At 40.2% G+C, this 17,310-nt stretch overlaps 1 protein-coding gene across 1 annotated transcript; it reads right to left on the minus strand.

Moving 5' to 3' along the window:
* On the minus strand, positions 1–17,079 carry TMEM192 (transmembrane protein 192). Its single transcript, XM_036382718.1, has 6 exons — positions 16,968–17,079; positions 14,014–14,160; positions 9,808–10,072; positions 7,726–7,860; positions 3,936–4,038; positions 1–1,621 (listed from the first exon to the last, which is right to left on the minus strand). Exons 1-6 carry the CDS (start codon positions 17,007–17,009, stop codon positions 1,498–1,500), a joined length of 816 nt encoding a protein of 271 aa, XP_036238611.1. The 5' UTR covers positions 17,010–17,079; the 3' UTR covers positions 1–1,497.
* Positions 17,080–17,310: the final 231 nt, after the last annotated feature.

Below are 17,310 nucleotides of genomic sequence, written 5' to 3' on the forward strand. Positions count from 1 at the left end.
TTCACACTCTTCCTTGGTTGCATTTATTGTGCATGAATTTCACAGTCACATTTTACTGCTTTTCATAGAAATTATATAAATTGACATACAGAGTCACATCAAAACCTGAGTTCTAAAAACAAATAACTTTATTCCATACATGTATACTATAAAATTCTGGCTGCATTTTCAAGAAACAACAGCTAAGAAGAACAGTCTAATGTTGGATAGCAGCAAAGCCTCCAATGTTTGTTTTCCTTTGAATGAGACAACCCCCATATTTGTTGCACACTAAACTGTCTAGGTACTTTTAAAGTTGTGCCCTAACACCAAAGTAGGATGAATTAATTTTCCTTTCTTATATTAAACTACAAGACCACTCCTCTTAAGAGTCTTCTTCCCAGTTTTGATTAGTGATTATCCTATCCCCAGAGAGGTATTGGCTTCTAAAATAATTCTTTGTCTACATTGGTAGACAAAAATAGTACCCAGAAAAAAAAAGTTTCTTTCACCAGCCTTAATTCACCATAAATTAAAACCAAGAATTCTTGTTTCTTCAACTTCTAAAAGACCTTTCTGTCTTCTGCTGCTTTCCACTTCCCCACATACACCACTTCAACTTTTGAATCAAAATGCTGACTTCCTTGAAGGGCCAAAGTGAAGAGCAAGTATGTAACAAGCATTTTTGACGGCATCTTTAAAAGCATTCAACACAAGTTAGTTACCAGATCAATGGAAAAGCTCGTGCTCAAGTATTTTTGCTTTGTTAGTTCAGATGGCAGAGTAGGAGTCTTGTTACTAACACAATCTTGTGGTAATGGGATAGTCATCAGCCCTGAGGATCCCTCTTAAGAGCTTTAAAGCCAGAATTCTGAACAATTGCTTATCACGGCATGGTTTTTGTACCATGAACTTGTATGTGACATTTACGGTTTTAGGGCACCCACCACGTTTTTATAATCCCAAGTTAGATACCAAATTTCTCCACTTACCTGACAAAGGAGAAAAGAAGACATCTAGAAAACAAGTACCTGTATTGGAAGTAATCCACCTCTATCCCTGGAAGTAAAGGGAATCAGTGACAGAACACATCTAGTCTCAGCTTCAGCAATAGAAACTGCATATACATCCCTTGGAAAGTCAGATTTTTCTAGAGAACAAATTTGTATTCCAGAAATATAAAATACTTTGGTAGCCTGAAGCTTAATGGTTACATAGCAGTACAAAATAATAGCAACAACTGGGCAAAGTTAAACCATTAACTCAGGTCCAACTTTAACTTATGAGGAATTTTAAAATCTTTGAAGCTGCAGAACTTTTTTCCAGAACTGATGATTTGAAGAGACAGAGTGTCCAGTCGTAATAGGTTTATAATGTATGCAGACCTTATCCTTCCAGCTTAACTTGTACTTCAAACTGTGAAAGATGATTGAAGAGTCACATCTGTACAAACCAGTCTGGACATTACATTACTTCACATTCCCCTCCAGAGCTCCAGCAGGAGTTTCCCAAATGCTGTTAAGTTTTGATTTGCTGAGATGTTAACGCCAACAGTCTCTTGCTGAGCAGTGCATTGTGTCGCTGAAGATACTCTATTACATCTCCTTGCTTCTCAACTATCTCTTCTAAACTGGAATTTTCCCTTGAAGGAACAAAAGTAAATATGGGTTTCAGTAAATGACAGCAGCCTTCTAATATGTGAAATATCAGAGCTAATTAACACATACTTGTTGTTTCCTTTAGTTTCACTTTTACTGGGATCAACTAATTTTTGAGGGAAGAGGCAATCTACAACACCAATATGTCTAACTCTATTTTGCATGAGAAGGTAGGAAGTGAAAGTCTGGCTGAACTTCATGCCATGTATACACAACTGAGTTACATATTTCCTGCTAGACAGTTACAGAGTGAGGATCTTACTGTTTAAGGAACCAAGACAGACAATATGCTAGAATTGTAGTAAGGAATATGGGACCTTTCCCACACACATTAGGAAGCTTGTTTTGAGCAGGCATAATGTTGTTGTTCAGCTGTGGGAGATCATAAGCTGTTTAAGATAGAAATTGATTAACCTGGAGTAGCATACATTTTATGCTACTATATACAGCAATATCTGTCACATACCATGACAGCATCAGTACCAAAAAGTTGTGCTACTTCAGATCCACAACCTCGTGTACAACTACTGTCCTCCCTTAAAATATATCCAGTTTTCAGATATCTCTCATTTTGACTCAAATAGAAACACTGAAACATTTAAATAAAGCTCCCTTAATTGAGGGGGGAAAAGTAGAGAATTTTGTCAAATCTAATTAGGAATTTTTAAGATACAGCAAGATGAAGTACCAATACCTGAGTGTAGCCGACTCTTTCCTTACATATTTTTTCTCAGCTGACTTGAGAATCTGCCCTCCTAGTACACTTGTGAGCCTCTTAGTGCTGAGAAAGTTGTTCCTCAGCCTTACAGCGTTTTGTAGAGGAACACTGCCCATTTCATAGTTCTTAGAAATTGTTGAGAAGGATATTGAGTGGAAGAAAGCTTAGGTCCAATTAAAAACCTACTGTAGATAAACTGGGCAAAGTAAAGCACACAAGTTTTGTAAACAGAAAACTTGCAACATTAACCAGTAACATGCACTGCCAACTGAAGGCTCCTGATCAGTAGCTTAGGTTGCAGAGGTCATGATATTCAAAAAACATTCTTATAACAAGGTCAACTGAAGGGCTGACAGGATTCACTTTTCAATAGATGTTAACTCCCAAGGGAAAGAGAGTCAGAGTTGTATAGAGCTAAATTAAAATAACGGTTTTGCAATCAGTTCTCACAGGAAGTTTGCACTCTTTAATCAAAAATGAGCACAGTCTTTTCCTCAGCTGGTCATTGTTGCAGACACATTCCCTGGGCATTTCAGAATTTCTCAGGGGAGAAGATGAATGAGAAAGAAATGAGGTCCACCATGCAATCACCATGGTTTTTATATCAAAATGGAAGCCAGACATGGTATCAAAATTCAAGACAATTCTAAATCCTTCCTGTATCCTGGACACCTACTTCCAACTTCCATAAAAGCATGTGCATGCTGCATTTGTGATACCAGGGAAAGTCCCAAAGTATTAGTCATCTCTCATTAGTCAACCTTTCAGGAAGGCAGCACATATAGAAGCAAGTCATAGTATATTAGAAAATCTCCAATTCTTTTACAGAAATCCATGATAATTTTCAATTACTAGTTTTTAAGCCATACCAGGCTGATTTCAGCAACTGGAAAATGATTGAGCAGGTGGCAGGTACACAAAGAACAAATGAAAAATAAGTCTCAGTGCCTGGGACAGTCTCAGTTACTGTTGGATAGCTTCTACTCTCACTGAGACCTTCTTTACTCCTTAAGTGCCCTCCACACCTTAAAAGTTCCTTCCGAAACTCAAAATGCATTTCAAATCCATTGCTAAAACATCATGTCCAACTTCTGGCACAGAACAGAGCTGCTCAGTTTTCTTCTTTGTCTATCAACTGCCCACAATATATCTCCTTCCCTGAAAAAACTAGCTGAAGCAGCTAGGCTTCTGTAGGCCTGCTTTAAGTAACAGTGTAAGACAACAGTATCTTTCCTTAAACCCCATATAAAATTAACTAAACTAGATTAAGCACAGCTATTTATATTAAAGATTAATGTAACCAGCCATAAATGGTCAAATCACCTCCATCCTTATGTTTGAGGATTTCTGTACCATAGTAAATTGTCATTTACTATGGAGGAAGTACAAGACTGCTGCATCTCATCTGTGCATCTAAAATGGGAGGCTTATGCATAGTTCCTTCAGAACTGTTATTCCCACATCTGGTTTAACTGACAAGTTTAAGATTGCATGGAAGTCTACAGGAAATCATGCAATTCCATTCATGTTACCTATATACCACGGCTGAACATAGCACAACATGAATACAGAATTCTTACCTGAATCCAACTTCTGAGGTAATTTGACTAGGGTAGGCATACATCTTTTCTTCTTCAATTATGTCAGGTCTTGGCTTGGCACGATTGAAGTTGCTTACTTTCACTGCAAGAAAGCTTTATAAATTAGTTGGAAAGTGGGAAAAAAAAAGAAGCTTTAACACCAGAGTCCAAGTTATAACAATCTGTAACAGATGATCCTAAGATTATTGTAAGATAGGAGATGGAAAGACAAAAAGACAATAATGGAATTTGAGAAATGGGAAAGCAAAAGCAGACCTGAATGGGGAAGCTTGAGCATACTGCCTAACATCTGCAAAGTTTAATCTGCCACCTAAGAGAGAGTGAAACCTTAGTTGCCTTTTACAGGGTACCAAGATTCAGTCTCCAAGTTCAGGAGAGAACATAGAGAGAACTAAGTAACATGCCATAAAAAATTGTAAGTTTTGTACTGGTAGCTGGTTCAGAACTTACAGCTTAAGCTCTTCAATAAATACCACTTTAACTAGAGTAGCTGCAGTGAAGCAGCAGCTTGTTTGCCTGCTCAGACGAGGGCAGACTTGCTACAGAAAGCCATTGTGAACCAAGCAGCCTTGGCTATCAAACCCAGAAGTCATTCCTGGGCACCTGTGAATAAAGTTTAAGGCTAAATTTAACAGATGTATGGGTGGGAAAAGTTGTAGGCACCCTCTGCATTATTTCGAAAAGGAAGCTGAAAATATTTAAAGCCATTCAATGTCAGATACTGATTCAGAGAAAATATCAAAATATCCAGAGTATGCATTTGGGACTGTGCAGTTAGGGCTGCTTGTGAAACAATGCATCTAATGCCACAAAAACCATTACAGTGCAGCTCTGTGAGAAATCCATACCACGGTAACAGAGGAGTGTCCTTACAAGTCAGTACTGTGATGGGGTTTATTACAGGCCACCCTGCTAAAACAATGCTAAGACCCTCCAGAGGTTAACTACGAGTTAGGCTCAAAGGTTAGTTATTTCTGTGATGGTATTTCTCTACAAATAAAACCACAAAGGAATGGACGTGGAATTCTCAACATGTTATTTGTGGGAATGTTGGTCTTTTATTCAAGTGATATTAGAAGTATGTGAGAAAGTAATTAAATACATATATTTAGTAAGTCATTTAAAGCTTTACTCCCTATCCTAGCAGTAAAAAACTTAGAATAGTAAGCTGACATTTAGAGCTGTCTGTATCGTACTTCATTCCATGCACTTTTACCTCACTTGAACGATTTATATATGTCAAGTCTATTATAGGTCAATCACAGCAATTCCTTGTAGATTTCTGAATCTCTCTGCATCCTACAGCTATATATACACACTGCTGCATGGAGATAATTTTAAGGAAGGCAGTAGTCCTTCACAGGACATTGTCTATCATACAATTCATAAACAGGTCCAACAAGCAAGAGAAGTACCTAGAATTACAGTCAGGCATTCCTGATTTATGAGACAGAATTATTTAACAGAAAATAAGTCAGGTACATGAACCTTCTACAGATAAGCATTTATGTCTCATTCTCATAATTAAATAAGTACCTCACTATGAAGAAACAATATGTAAAACGGTGCTGCCTTCTCTCCAAAATTATACAAAACTAATACAAAAAAGGGTGGGCCAGTAGTTTTTAGTGTAAATTTAGTCTCCCCATTGTTGCTCAGCTGATACTATCTTAGGAGTATCTGCTAAATGCTTGCCTTGAAGAGGGGAATTCTAAACCTCAGCAGACAGCTGCCCTTAAAACTATCCCATTAAAGAAGCTTCATGCTTCCACCCGTCACATACTCTGCTCTAAGAGAAAAAACCCATCTGAATATCATTATTACTACAGATTCTCAGGGTATTTTCAAAATTGTCCAGATACATTTGTTTTGCCTCAGTACAGCCTTAACTTGATATTAAAATGTTGAAATTTTAAAAGTTGAAATTTTAAATGTTGTTTAAATGTTACCTTAAAACCCACCAGTACAGATAAGACAGACATGCAAGCAGTCTCTCAGCTTACTTCAACAAGCATTGGTATGGAAAACAAGAAAACAAACTACATTACCCACTGGAAAAAGCAACTTAGGGTGACTGGAAGTCTTCCTCATCTTGCAACATGTGTAAAGTCACATAAAAATTAACCCTAGCTTTGTACAGCAAGCTTTAGAGAATGAATTTTACGTTGATTTTGGGCTGCTCAAGAGATAACGCAGCTGTTGGTAGAACACACTGCCCTTCTCCAAGCCTCTTTGAGCTGCAAAGCACAACACTGCACCTCACAACTTCCTTGTATATGCATCTATTTATCAACATATTAGATAGTTTTGCAAAGTTTAAAGGCAAGTGTTTTATCAAATCGTTGTAAGTTACACCAAACCTAAAGCAGACAACCTTACAAACCAACAGTGATAGCACAAACATGGTTAATGAATTTGAAGGTCACAGGAACTGGCATAAGTACAAGTCAGGAAACAATACCCTTTTGGTGACAAATAAGCAGAAAAATAGTTTGAGAGTTTTTAGAGAAGCACAAGCTCAGACCTTACCACTATGCAGGTCATCTTTCTTGCACCTATCCTTTTTGGTCAAGGTGAGAGTCACACAATGCAGTTCTTTGAGCTCCAGGAGGCCTCAGGGCTAGAAACAGCATTTCTCTGGAATTCCTGACATTCTATTAAAGTTTTACAATTTATCTCTTATTTCCCGAGTTTCCCAGGAAAGTATGCGTATGCAAAGAAGGGATGATCTCCAGCATTCTTGGAATAGTTTTCCAGCACTGCCATGATTGCTTTCCCTCATCACTGCCTTTATTCTTCCAGAGGACAGTCAGTCTATTTGAGCCATGCTGGGCCATTGAGGGGAAAGCCTGACAAGCCTGCAGCATTCAGGCTTCTGACACTTGGAAGACAAAGACATAGTTCAGGGCTGGGACTGGATTACTTGGCACATTTTTGATGCTTTTGCAGGAGAGTCAGAATAGGTTTTATTTCCCAGATGAACAAGCTACTTGGCAGTATTTCTCTGTGTGCCATTGCATTACTATGAACACACCAAAGTTTGTTTTTTTTTTTTTTAAGCAGTAATTTATCAGCATTTTAGATAGTTTTGAGAAGTTTAAAGGCAAGTGTTTTATCAAGTCTTCCTAAGTTATACCAAACCTGAAGCAGACAACAGTGACAGCACAAAGCAAAGCCTCACAGTTTTATAAAGAACTACAGTGTTTAGATATGATCACAGCTTCCAAAACCCATGCATTCTTTTAAATATTCATTAGAAGGAATTCAATTTTAGTGTCAAAGAGAAACTGAAGCCTTTGGGGTGGGACCAGGGAAAGAGGAAGAGGCTGGAAAAGGCACAATCACACAATCAGATATGCCAACCCCACATGTAAATCTCAGACACAGTTCTGACAAAGCCAGCTAGCTCTTACTGCTTCACAGCTTGTGGTGCATGCATTTGAGAAACACTGATAAACAGACAAACCTGTTCACGGGACACTTTTTGAATTAATTAGGCATTTATCACCACTTCACTGGATTAACAGCTTTGAGATAACATGGAGCTTTTATTTAGCAGCCCTTGGAACCAAATCAAGCCTGACAACCTTTCCCAATTTGTTTTGGATTTGCCTTAGTTCTCCTTCTACAAGCACAGAATCGTTTTGTATTTATAATGGTAGTTAAATGCCTCAGGGTACCACAAGTGAACTACTGGTGAGGGCAAACAAACAGTTGAGTACCAGCTATAATGAATGTCACACAAGAAGGCTAAGCTTGCCTCTCTCACCTGTGTAAATCACTAAGCATGTCAGGGAACTAATCATCTCCAGGCTCAGGACTCCCAGGATAAGATACAGGTACACTCTGCTGTGATCAGGAAAGGAATGCTGCACCGACAGAATCAAGAGCAAGGCTGTATTACCTAGAAAACAAATGTTATATTTTAAAGATTTACTAATTTTATTAGCTATTGAAAATTAATTAATGCTTTCTCATGCCCAGTATCTGCATTAGGCTGCAACACTTCAGTAATGCTTTTCCATTTCATACCATGCTTGCCCCTTCAGCTAATTTCCTTAACATGCAAGCTTATACCTGCTGGTAGCAAAATGAGGTTTCATTTCAGAACGTGCTTGTAATGGTAGACAATTAGGGTTTTCTTATAGATTGTTCTGATTTAAAAAACAAGAGTGGAAGAAACACACTAGAAATACCTAAAATAAGTACATGGGCCTAAAGTGTTTCTGAATTTGATGCTATTCATCTTACTCATTCTTTCAATTCCTAAGAGATCATGTAAGTCAGCTGAAAATGAGGGAGTATTTTCCTTCAAGTAGTGGATTTAAAATATATTTAAATTAGGCTAACAGAGCAAAAAAACCCAAAAACCTTAATACCTTCTTTTCAAAGCCAACTTGCATAGGCTTCCACTTGCTATTATCTTAATACTTGAACATAACTGAAAGTTTAATTGAAATTAGTACAATTAGTCAAGGAGAAAAAATACTGAGTTACAGGTCTAAAAATCTTTTCTGATACTGAGTGTGAAGTGTTTTCTTCCTTCCTGTAAAAATGTGTCAGACCAGTGTCTGGATAAAGAACTAAATTTATAAAGACCATTAATGTAACTGGGGAACTGTGCAGTTCTCTTTCCTGCTGCATCAGTCAAGTGAAGGAAGTGGTATCAGCAGTCATTACCATGGCAGGAAGCTTGCAATAATGGAAGAACTACCTTCTGAACAACAGATGATCAAAATTCTACAGCACACACCTGACTGCATCTGAACATTCATAAATGCCCAGAGTTTGTCTAGTAGGGGAGAAGTGGGCTCCATCTAAGACTGAAAGCAGGGCAAAGCATTGCCAATTATGCTGCAACAAGCAGAAATAATCCTTTTACATCATTAAGCCTCCTGTAGCCTGCTTTTGTCACTGCACTCCAAACACTTCTGCATCTTCAGAGCTCTATCTAGCGGCCAGAACCTGAAGTGTTGCACATTTATCAAGCTGACTACCTCTTTTAGAGACTGTGAGGAAAGAAAGCTAGATTCCTGTATAGAACATATTCACTTATTAATTCTGGTGAAAAAAAGATCTACTCCAGGAGGGAGGTGGGATTATATGAGGCAAAAATACTGTAGAAGGCATTGCTCTGCCCTTTTCCACTGCTATTTGTAGGGAAAATCCCCTTAAGTTAGATGGATTTCAGATTTGCAAGTGATTTGTAGAAAAGCTTCACCAGTTAGGTGCACCAACACTTTACAGCTAAACTTGCCAGAGATGTAACTTAAAAATATAGTTAAATCACTTCTATACACAACCTTTTGTCCATAGAGAGTAGAGAAAGGTAGTCAGATACAAAGCTGAATGTTACACATCCGGTGTGAAGGTCAGAAAATTGGTTATTTCACTGAATTCAGAGAGCTGTTGGGCAACAAGCAAATCATCTGTTTCTATGTGGATTGCTGAGCTTGAAAAGAGAAGAGTAGCACACTTCCTGAAAGGACTAGAAGGCTTACCACATATCCAACCAGACAAATGAATATGCAAATCAAATCACTAGCAGTCAAACACAGACCTTGCTGGCTGAACACTCCATGGCTGAAGACTAAACGCTAATGACTAAATGTTTTACTCAACAGTTTTACTCAACTCACAGTCGTGAGCATTTTTGCACTACAACCTGCACCTGGCAGACCAGAAAGATTAGTACAGAGGATCATCTGACTAAAGGATAATTTCTAAGTGCTCATAGGCAGGTTCATAAAAGTTCATAATATAGAATACACAATCATATATAACCTGCTCAGTCTTTTATTGTGTCAACAGCTTAAAGCTTTAGATGGAAAAAAACCCAAGTTCACTTCACCTGTGGCATGTATCAGCAGTGGAAGCCTTTTCAGATGCCTTGTTGATCGATATATGGAGAAGTAACCTCTTCTTCTGACTCTGCTGTGGTGGTGCTGCACGTATCGTTCAAAACAGGCATGCAGAACCCACAGAACTACTTTTGCAATTATTATAACAGTCTGCACTTTAAGTGGGTGAGTGTAGTTTCCAGGGCACTTATCTTGGTTTGGATTGGGGTAAGAACAAAACATAGCTGCTAAAAATGCTAGAACAACAAAAGCAACCTGGAAGAGAAAGGAAGAGAGAAAAATCTTTAAAGTCAACATTTAGCTATATATATGAAAAAAACCCTGAAACACAAAACCAGGATTATGTAGTTAATTCATTATGCATTACTTTCTGAATTGATTTTATTAGAGTTGAGGTAACATATAAAACATTAGACACTTGCTACAACCACTACATGTCACTCTGGGAACATACAGATGACTGAAATTGCTAAGTAGTAAGATTGAATTCCAGCAGGGCAAGCAGCCTCCAGCAGAACAGAGCTGGTAATTGTCACCCATCCAAGAATTTTTACTGAATCAATTTCACTGTTCCTTGAGTCTTCGTAGTGAATTTATTTTATTTCTGGACCCTCCTTACTATGCCTTTTTACTTTAAAGAAAACTTGATTTATGCTCCTAGAAAAGAGAAATCACATCTTTTTAGACTCATTCAATTACACTGAAGAGCCTGTCCCACAGAGCAGTATTATCTTATCGGTACACTCTATATTTCCTGAAACTGACATTTCTGGAAATTGACATTTCCTAAGTGAAAATCAACGCTTTCCTACAGCCACTGAAGATCATCTCCACATTGACTTTAGAAAAGTAAATCATCAGAGTAACTTAAAGCGAATTATTAGCACTGGGTAGGCATTTTTGCCAACTGGTAATCATTCCTTAGTATATTTACCATCATATTTTTCCATTTTACCTTTTTACTTATGTCAGAAAAAACAGACAGATTGTCAGAGTGCATATATAGCCAGACTGTGTATATACTATCCTTCAGACTACTGCCATTATGCCATAACTTTTCCTGACTTCTAGATTCCTTTCCAAATTTTCAGCATCAGCAGTGAACATTAGCAATATTTTGCCCAATTAGAAAGCAAAGCTGAGGATGCATATTACCTGTAGTGTATGTATACACACAGGGCTTTCTTAATATTTATACAGTTCTTGTCACAGAAAATATTTTCTCTACTGTGATCATTCAATGAACAAGAACAATATTACACTTTCTCATCCTGGTTCATTCTACAGAACAGAAATATTTTTAAAACAGAACTGTAAAGAAGAACAACTCCAACCAATACAGAAATAAATGGAGAGCTACTAATATACAAAACACAAAATCAATTTATCTCAAGTCTACAAATGATTTCTAATACACTTAGCTTAAAAAAAAGTGTCAGATGTTCTGCATGCCATAACAGACAGAAGCAGCACATCAGAACTGAAGACAGATGAAAGCACCCAATTTTCCTTTGCTGCCTTGGTCTCCCTACTTAGTTCTATGAGTATTTAAGATCCCACTACCCCCTTTTAACCCTCTTGAACTTATAATTCCTATTTTTGTACTTTCCTCAAGCAACACTCTTCACAGAAATTAACTTTTCAGAACCATTTAATTACTCTTGAGACAAGCTGCCCTTAGCTGGCTCAGGCTGTGACCAGAGTTAGGTAATTGGGAAGGGAGCAAGAAAGGGGAATAATTTCCACACAATTGTCAATACCTAAAAAAGACTTTACAGAGGACAGATAGAATAGAAGGTGGAAGGAAAGAAACTCAAACCAAAATAGGAGTGTACCCTACATTATCCATAAGACCATTACTTCAAATACAAATTAAATACCATATTATCTTGAGATAGGTTAAGTTGCTGGATTAAGAAGTTAAATTAAGAGGCAGGTTTATCATTTGTTTAATCTATTCTTTTACCATCTTCTTTTCTTACAAAGTTAAGAATAATTCAGCTATTTTATTTGATCTGTTTGCTGTTTGGTTTGCCATTTTACAATAGTGATACAATTAGTTCTGCTCCTTCCAGGTGTTAAGAATAAATTTCAGTAAAGAAAATGGCTCTGTTAAACTGATGCAAGCAGGAATGACCTGGCATTGCATCTCTACTAAACTACTACAGCAGTGTATACAAGAGGAAACAGGAAGCAGGCAATTAGAGTGGTATTTATTAAATATGTTTTGCTTGCATTGTTGGGCAGTTTAATAATAGGTGTTTCACCCCATACATATTTTTACATACAAAAAGTTATTCTTATAAAGAGTAGTATTTAAGTTCAATTTTGTGTATGTGCACACACAGAGAAGATAAAGGAAAGAAAGGATTAATATAATTAAATTATTTCTAGCCTGTACACTTCACATTGCTTTCCAGTCTCTTGATGGGAAGCCTTCAGAAAAGCAAGGCTTGGCAAAAGGAAAGGCACTCAAAAACCCAGTCCTACCACAGTCCAGCACATCCTATCCACTTTCCAGAATTGTATCTAACTAGGCAGCTGCATCACAGCAGCTATTTTGCTACCTAACTCCATTTCTTGGCACAGGAAGGTGGGAAAGAAATACTCCAAGTTATAAAAAAATTGCTTTAGAGATGCATTACAGCTCTCCCACATAATACCATGATGGCTTAACTTCTCCAGGACATTTACCCCTTTGGCAGGCTGTGCATCAGAACCCTGGCGTCTCTCCACATTCCACAAGATTAATGCACATTTACAGAAGCACAGGGGAAGGATATCCAATAAGCTTGCTTTTGCCCATCCATCTTTTCAGTGAGAGAGACAGTGCCACTCAAGGTAGCAATTACAATGCTGTTTTGCCAACAGAAAAGGATACTTCTCCATTTTGCTCCAAGGACCAACTGGTCACTGAAGCAGGTTCAGCAGCAAGACTTAACCTGTAAAAATACATGTGGACAGATGCCACAGAAGTTTTCCCATTTCACCTAACCACCTTCTCTCCATTTACAGGAGAGAGGGAAAAGTAGGAGGATAATAAGCAGCAGTTTCCTAGGATCTGGGTGACTGACATTTGGCTGCATTAGTTATGGTAGTAGGAGGAGCATTTCTTGATACTACTACAAGGCCCACAAAACAGCTACTCTTAAAATTAGAAGGCTAAAGCACATTGAACAACTGCTCAAAGAGAGACCTTAGAGGCTGGTATGTGCTTTCAAAGTCCTGGCAGAGATCATGTTTTCAAGAGCACTGGGCATTGCATTTTGTGTTTGAGATCTAATGAAGCTGTAAAACAGCTTGTGTCACTGGTACTATAGAATTATAGAATCTAGGTTGGAAAAAACACTTAAGATCACCAAGTCCACCCTTTACTTAAAACTACCATATCCATCACTAACCCATGTCCCTAAAACACATGAGAGTGACATTTCAGCCAGATCTTAGGCTCAGAGCTCTTCAGCCTTCCTTCTTCATATCTGGTCGCCACATACTCACAAGGAACAACAAGCCTCTTCAGCTTATCAAGGAAAAACTCATTACTAGGCAGGACTCTGCTTCTGTCTACCAGCCTCCATAAATGCCTAGATACTGACCAGTATCTATTTGTGCTTTTTGCTCTTAACCTCCAGAAGTGAGAGCAGGAAGTAACATTCGGATTACTTTCTTTCTCCATCCACTACTATCCAACACCCCCTAACCAAGTCCAGCTTTAATTGTTTAGTTACCTTCTCTCTGAAATTAGGTTTGCTCTCAGAAGGCACAGCATGAAAATTATCTCAGCCCTCTATAACTAGCATAGCACTTCAATATATTATTTTAAAATAACATTATTTTTAAATTACAATAATATTGTAATTTAATATTATTTTTAAATTACAAACAGCAATAATATAATTTTTAAATTACATTTCCAACAGCATAGAAGAGCTACTATTTAAAATGCCCTTCCTCCTAACAAGACGTATCACAGCACCAACAACAAGGCAGCAACAACAACAAGAAGGCAGAATGTATTTAATAGCATATACACCATCAAAATTGATTGGCAAAGTGGACCTCATTGGTTTGGAAGAACAGCCAGTGTATGCAATTCACTGTTATATCATCAGAATCTGTCACATGAACAGTGGATTCTGAAGGATTCAGAAGAGAGATAGCAAGTATCTTAGGGAAATCATGCTTCTTAAACTTACATGTATTAACAACAGGAAATTGGCAAGGAGAACTGCTGGGATAGCATGAAATCTTGGCCTCAACTGGGAATGCAATGTATGAGATGAAATGAGTGGTGCATCCAGTAGAGGATCATCTTCCAAACTCTGTGTTATTTCCAAGGAGCCCTGGAACAGAAGGGGAAGGCAAACAATAGCAACAGGTAAGCTCTAAAAGTAAAGTACCAAGGTTCAGGAATTTCCTCTTAGCAAATCAAGCCTTGAGGGGGAAAAACCCCACTAGGTTAATATCCCCAAAAAGCTCTTACACTCCAGGTAAACTCTCATCCCATCTTTATGTGAGAACTCACATCCCTGAGGAATTCAACACTAATCCACTTTCTAGTATCACACTTAGCCTTCAGGAATTTCAGTTTTTAAAATGTATTACAAGTACCTGAGCTTCAACCCTGAGATGTCAGAAGCATCAGTATACTGATGGGGAAAAGGTGACAAAGTCTCTCTCACATGCTTTATACAGGTACTGCAAAACCCTCTGATCCTACTGACATGCCCAAACACCAGCACCAGTAACAGAGCTGAACTCAGGCAGGAAAGAAGCAGCAGCTCACAGAGGGAAGAAGGTGCTACCAAGTGCTGAGCAAGACATTCTCACCTACACTAGAGAGAATGCAGCCTGCCTGTGCCACGTTAGAGCCAAGCATTAGTTATTTGACTTCACAATCAGCTCAAATATAGTGTCTTTTACTAAGTAGAAGGTAAAACTAAGCATGAGTGGAGGGATAAACTTTGGACAAAGAACTTGCCCAGCAGCTAATCATCCCTCCTCCTTTCAGGCCAGGACAAGGTCATTCAATACATATTAAGTGGAACATACACGAGGTACTATGATGGCCAAAACTGATAGAGTTTCTCCCTAAGCATCCTGTTACATCCCTTGCCTCAGAAGATAAAACAGCTCAAGATTTCCACTCAAGTTTTGACTGCTGTTCTTCATAATACCAACCACAGCCCAGAACAAGAAGACAAGGGCAAACCCTATCCCACTCCAGACTTCTGATGTGCCATGTTTGACTAGGCCATTTACTGATTAATAAACTGAGGACTTTTCTATAAACTGAGGACCCTCTGCCATGAGAAAAAGCAGCATAAGCCTCAATACAAATGAAACATGCCATCCTTCTAGACACTAGCATGGGAAGAGAGGGATTACACCTAGGTTTATACCTCATGTCAATGAGGACAATGTGATTGTCTCCTCAGAGTTATTTCACCTGCAGACAACTGCCTACAGTGAAGGAAATCGTCATCAAGAGTTATTTCAGTCAACAATCAGTTTTATTTTAGAACTGTGAACACTACACCTGCCCTGCCACAGAGGAGTGTGAACAGACCAGCCTCAGCTATTTAACACCTTTTAATTAGCCCAGTCTTTGACTGAAAATGACCCCTACTGAAATACCTGCCTGGTAAAATGACTGCACACCTAAATGTTTACAAATGGCACTCCTCTTATGGCACAGATATAAAATCCAGAAGCATGAGAGCAAAGATGCCTTCTAGCCCTCCTTTGCCTATTTTCACAGGCCAGGTGTAACTTTAAGCTCTGAGAGCAAGGACCAACACTCCAGCAGCCAAGGCATCTCAACTAATTCTTTAGACCTCACATCAGTAAAAAATCAATTACTATGAGGGTGGAGAGACACTGGAACAGTTGCCTAGTGAAGCTAAGATGGCCCATTCCTAGAAGTGTTCAAGGCCAAGCGGGGGCTTTGAACAAGCTGGTCTAGTGGAAAGTGTCCCTGCCCATGGCAGGGGGGGGTTGGAAATAGATCTTTAAAGAACCTTGAACCCAAACCATTTTATGATCACAGAATCAATAGTGGGGTTAACAGCTCGCATCTCCCACAAACCCAGCAATTCTTAGGACAACAACCTTTGTCTCATGGGAACAAACGATTCACCATTTCTGCATTTCACCATTCCCTCATTTCCATGACGGATCAGGGCACTCCTTCACAGACAAAGCTTTATCAGAGCTTTGACCATGCTACTTTCTCACAAGACTGGCTACAGTTCATCTTTGTACCCTAAAATACAGCTAGCATTAGGAAGCACTAGATTACATAATCTATTAAAAAAGATTTTATTACAGACAACATGGAGAGGAGGGGAATTAAACCATGGAACATGATGATCCCATGCAGTCAATATGACAAAGAAAATCCAGTAAGTGTCCTTCCTTACTGGAGGAAACACTGGTTTTATTTCATTAAGATGAGCCAAAGCCACAGTTATCAAAAGCCAAAAAGCCTTAAATCTAGACTTGCTTGGCACTGCTGCTGAGTACAGGTTAAAGCTTTGGCCTCCTGGCTCCCTGATCCACTTCCAGCATGTGACCGCTTCCACAGCAGCCCAGCGCCAGCAGGAGGAGGAGGGCAGGCAGGAACAAGCCACAGCCAGCAAGCCTTGCCCACGCAGGCTTCCAGCTGGGGCGGGGACAAATATTCAAACAAACACAGAAACGCCGTGGTCATGCCAGTCAACAACACATAATCCAGAGATGGCACAGACAGGATCCGCCTGTGGAAAAATAACCCAGAAAACCTGAAGGAACCACACGAGCAGCCCCGATTAGAGGCTAAAAACCTCGATTAAAAACAAGCTCAGGCCCAAATGCCTCGGGGATATTTCAAGCCCGGCTGGGGAGGCACAACGCGGGGAGCGAGGGGCCGCGGCGGCCTCCGCCCTCCGGACAGGGCTCCTGGGGACACGCCTGGGCCGGCGGATGGCCCCGGAAGAAACAGATAAAGCCTCGGGCTCCCGGACGGAAAACAGCCAAGAGGAGGCGGAAGGAAGAGACGGCACGGAACACAAGGCGCTCGCCTGGCGGTGCCCACCCTCAGCGGCAGCCCGGCCGCTCACCCGGGCGGGGTACCCGCGGCCGCGGCCCCACTCCCGCCCGCCGCGCTCACGTTGTCCAGGTCCTGCCGCCGCCTCCCCGCCGTCAGCGCCATGGCCGCCTCCCACCACAGCCGCCCCGGCGGTGTTTAATGGGCGCCCCCGGTGCGGCCCTGCCGCCACGGGCCGGCCACGGGCAGCGCCGCCGCCCCGCCCCGCCCCGCCCCGCCAGCAGCGCCCCCGGCCGCCATTGGGCCCGCGCCGCGCCAGCACCGCCCCAGGGCGCGGCCCGGCCGGCGGAGGGTCTGGGGCCGGGTCTGGGGCCGGGTCTGGGTCTCGGTCTCGGTCTGGGTCTCGGTCTGGGTCTCGGTCTCGGTCTCGGTCTCGGTCTCGGTCTCGGTCTCGGTCTCGGTCTCG

This window comes from Molothrus ater, chromosome 4, assembly GCF_012460135.2.
Source record: "Molothrus ater isolate BHLD 08-10-18 breed brown headed cowbird chromosome 4, BPBGC_Mater_1.1, whole genome shotgun sequence".
NCBI classification, from domain to species: Eukaryota; Metazoa; Chordata; class Aves; order Passeriformes; family Icteridae; genus Molothrus; species Molothrus ater.

Excerpts from the sequence above, each read along its gene's own strand:
- TMEM192 (XM_036382718.1), bottom strand. The coding sequence starts at position 17,009 with ATGGCGCTGACGGCGGGGAGGCGGCGGCAGGACCTGGACAAC. Across the intron at positions 10,073-14,013 it reads ATTTCCTGTTGTTAATACAT|GTTGCTTTTGTTGTTCTAGC; the intron begins GTAAGTTTAAGA and ends TTTCTCTTCCAG. Across the intron at positions 7,861-9,807 it reads ACTGCTGATACATGCCACAG|GTAATACAGCCTTGCTCTTG; the intron begins GTGAAGTGAACT and ends TTTGTTTTCTAG.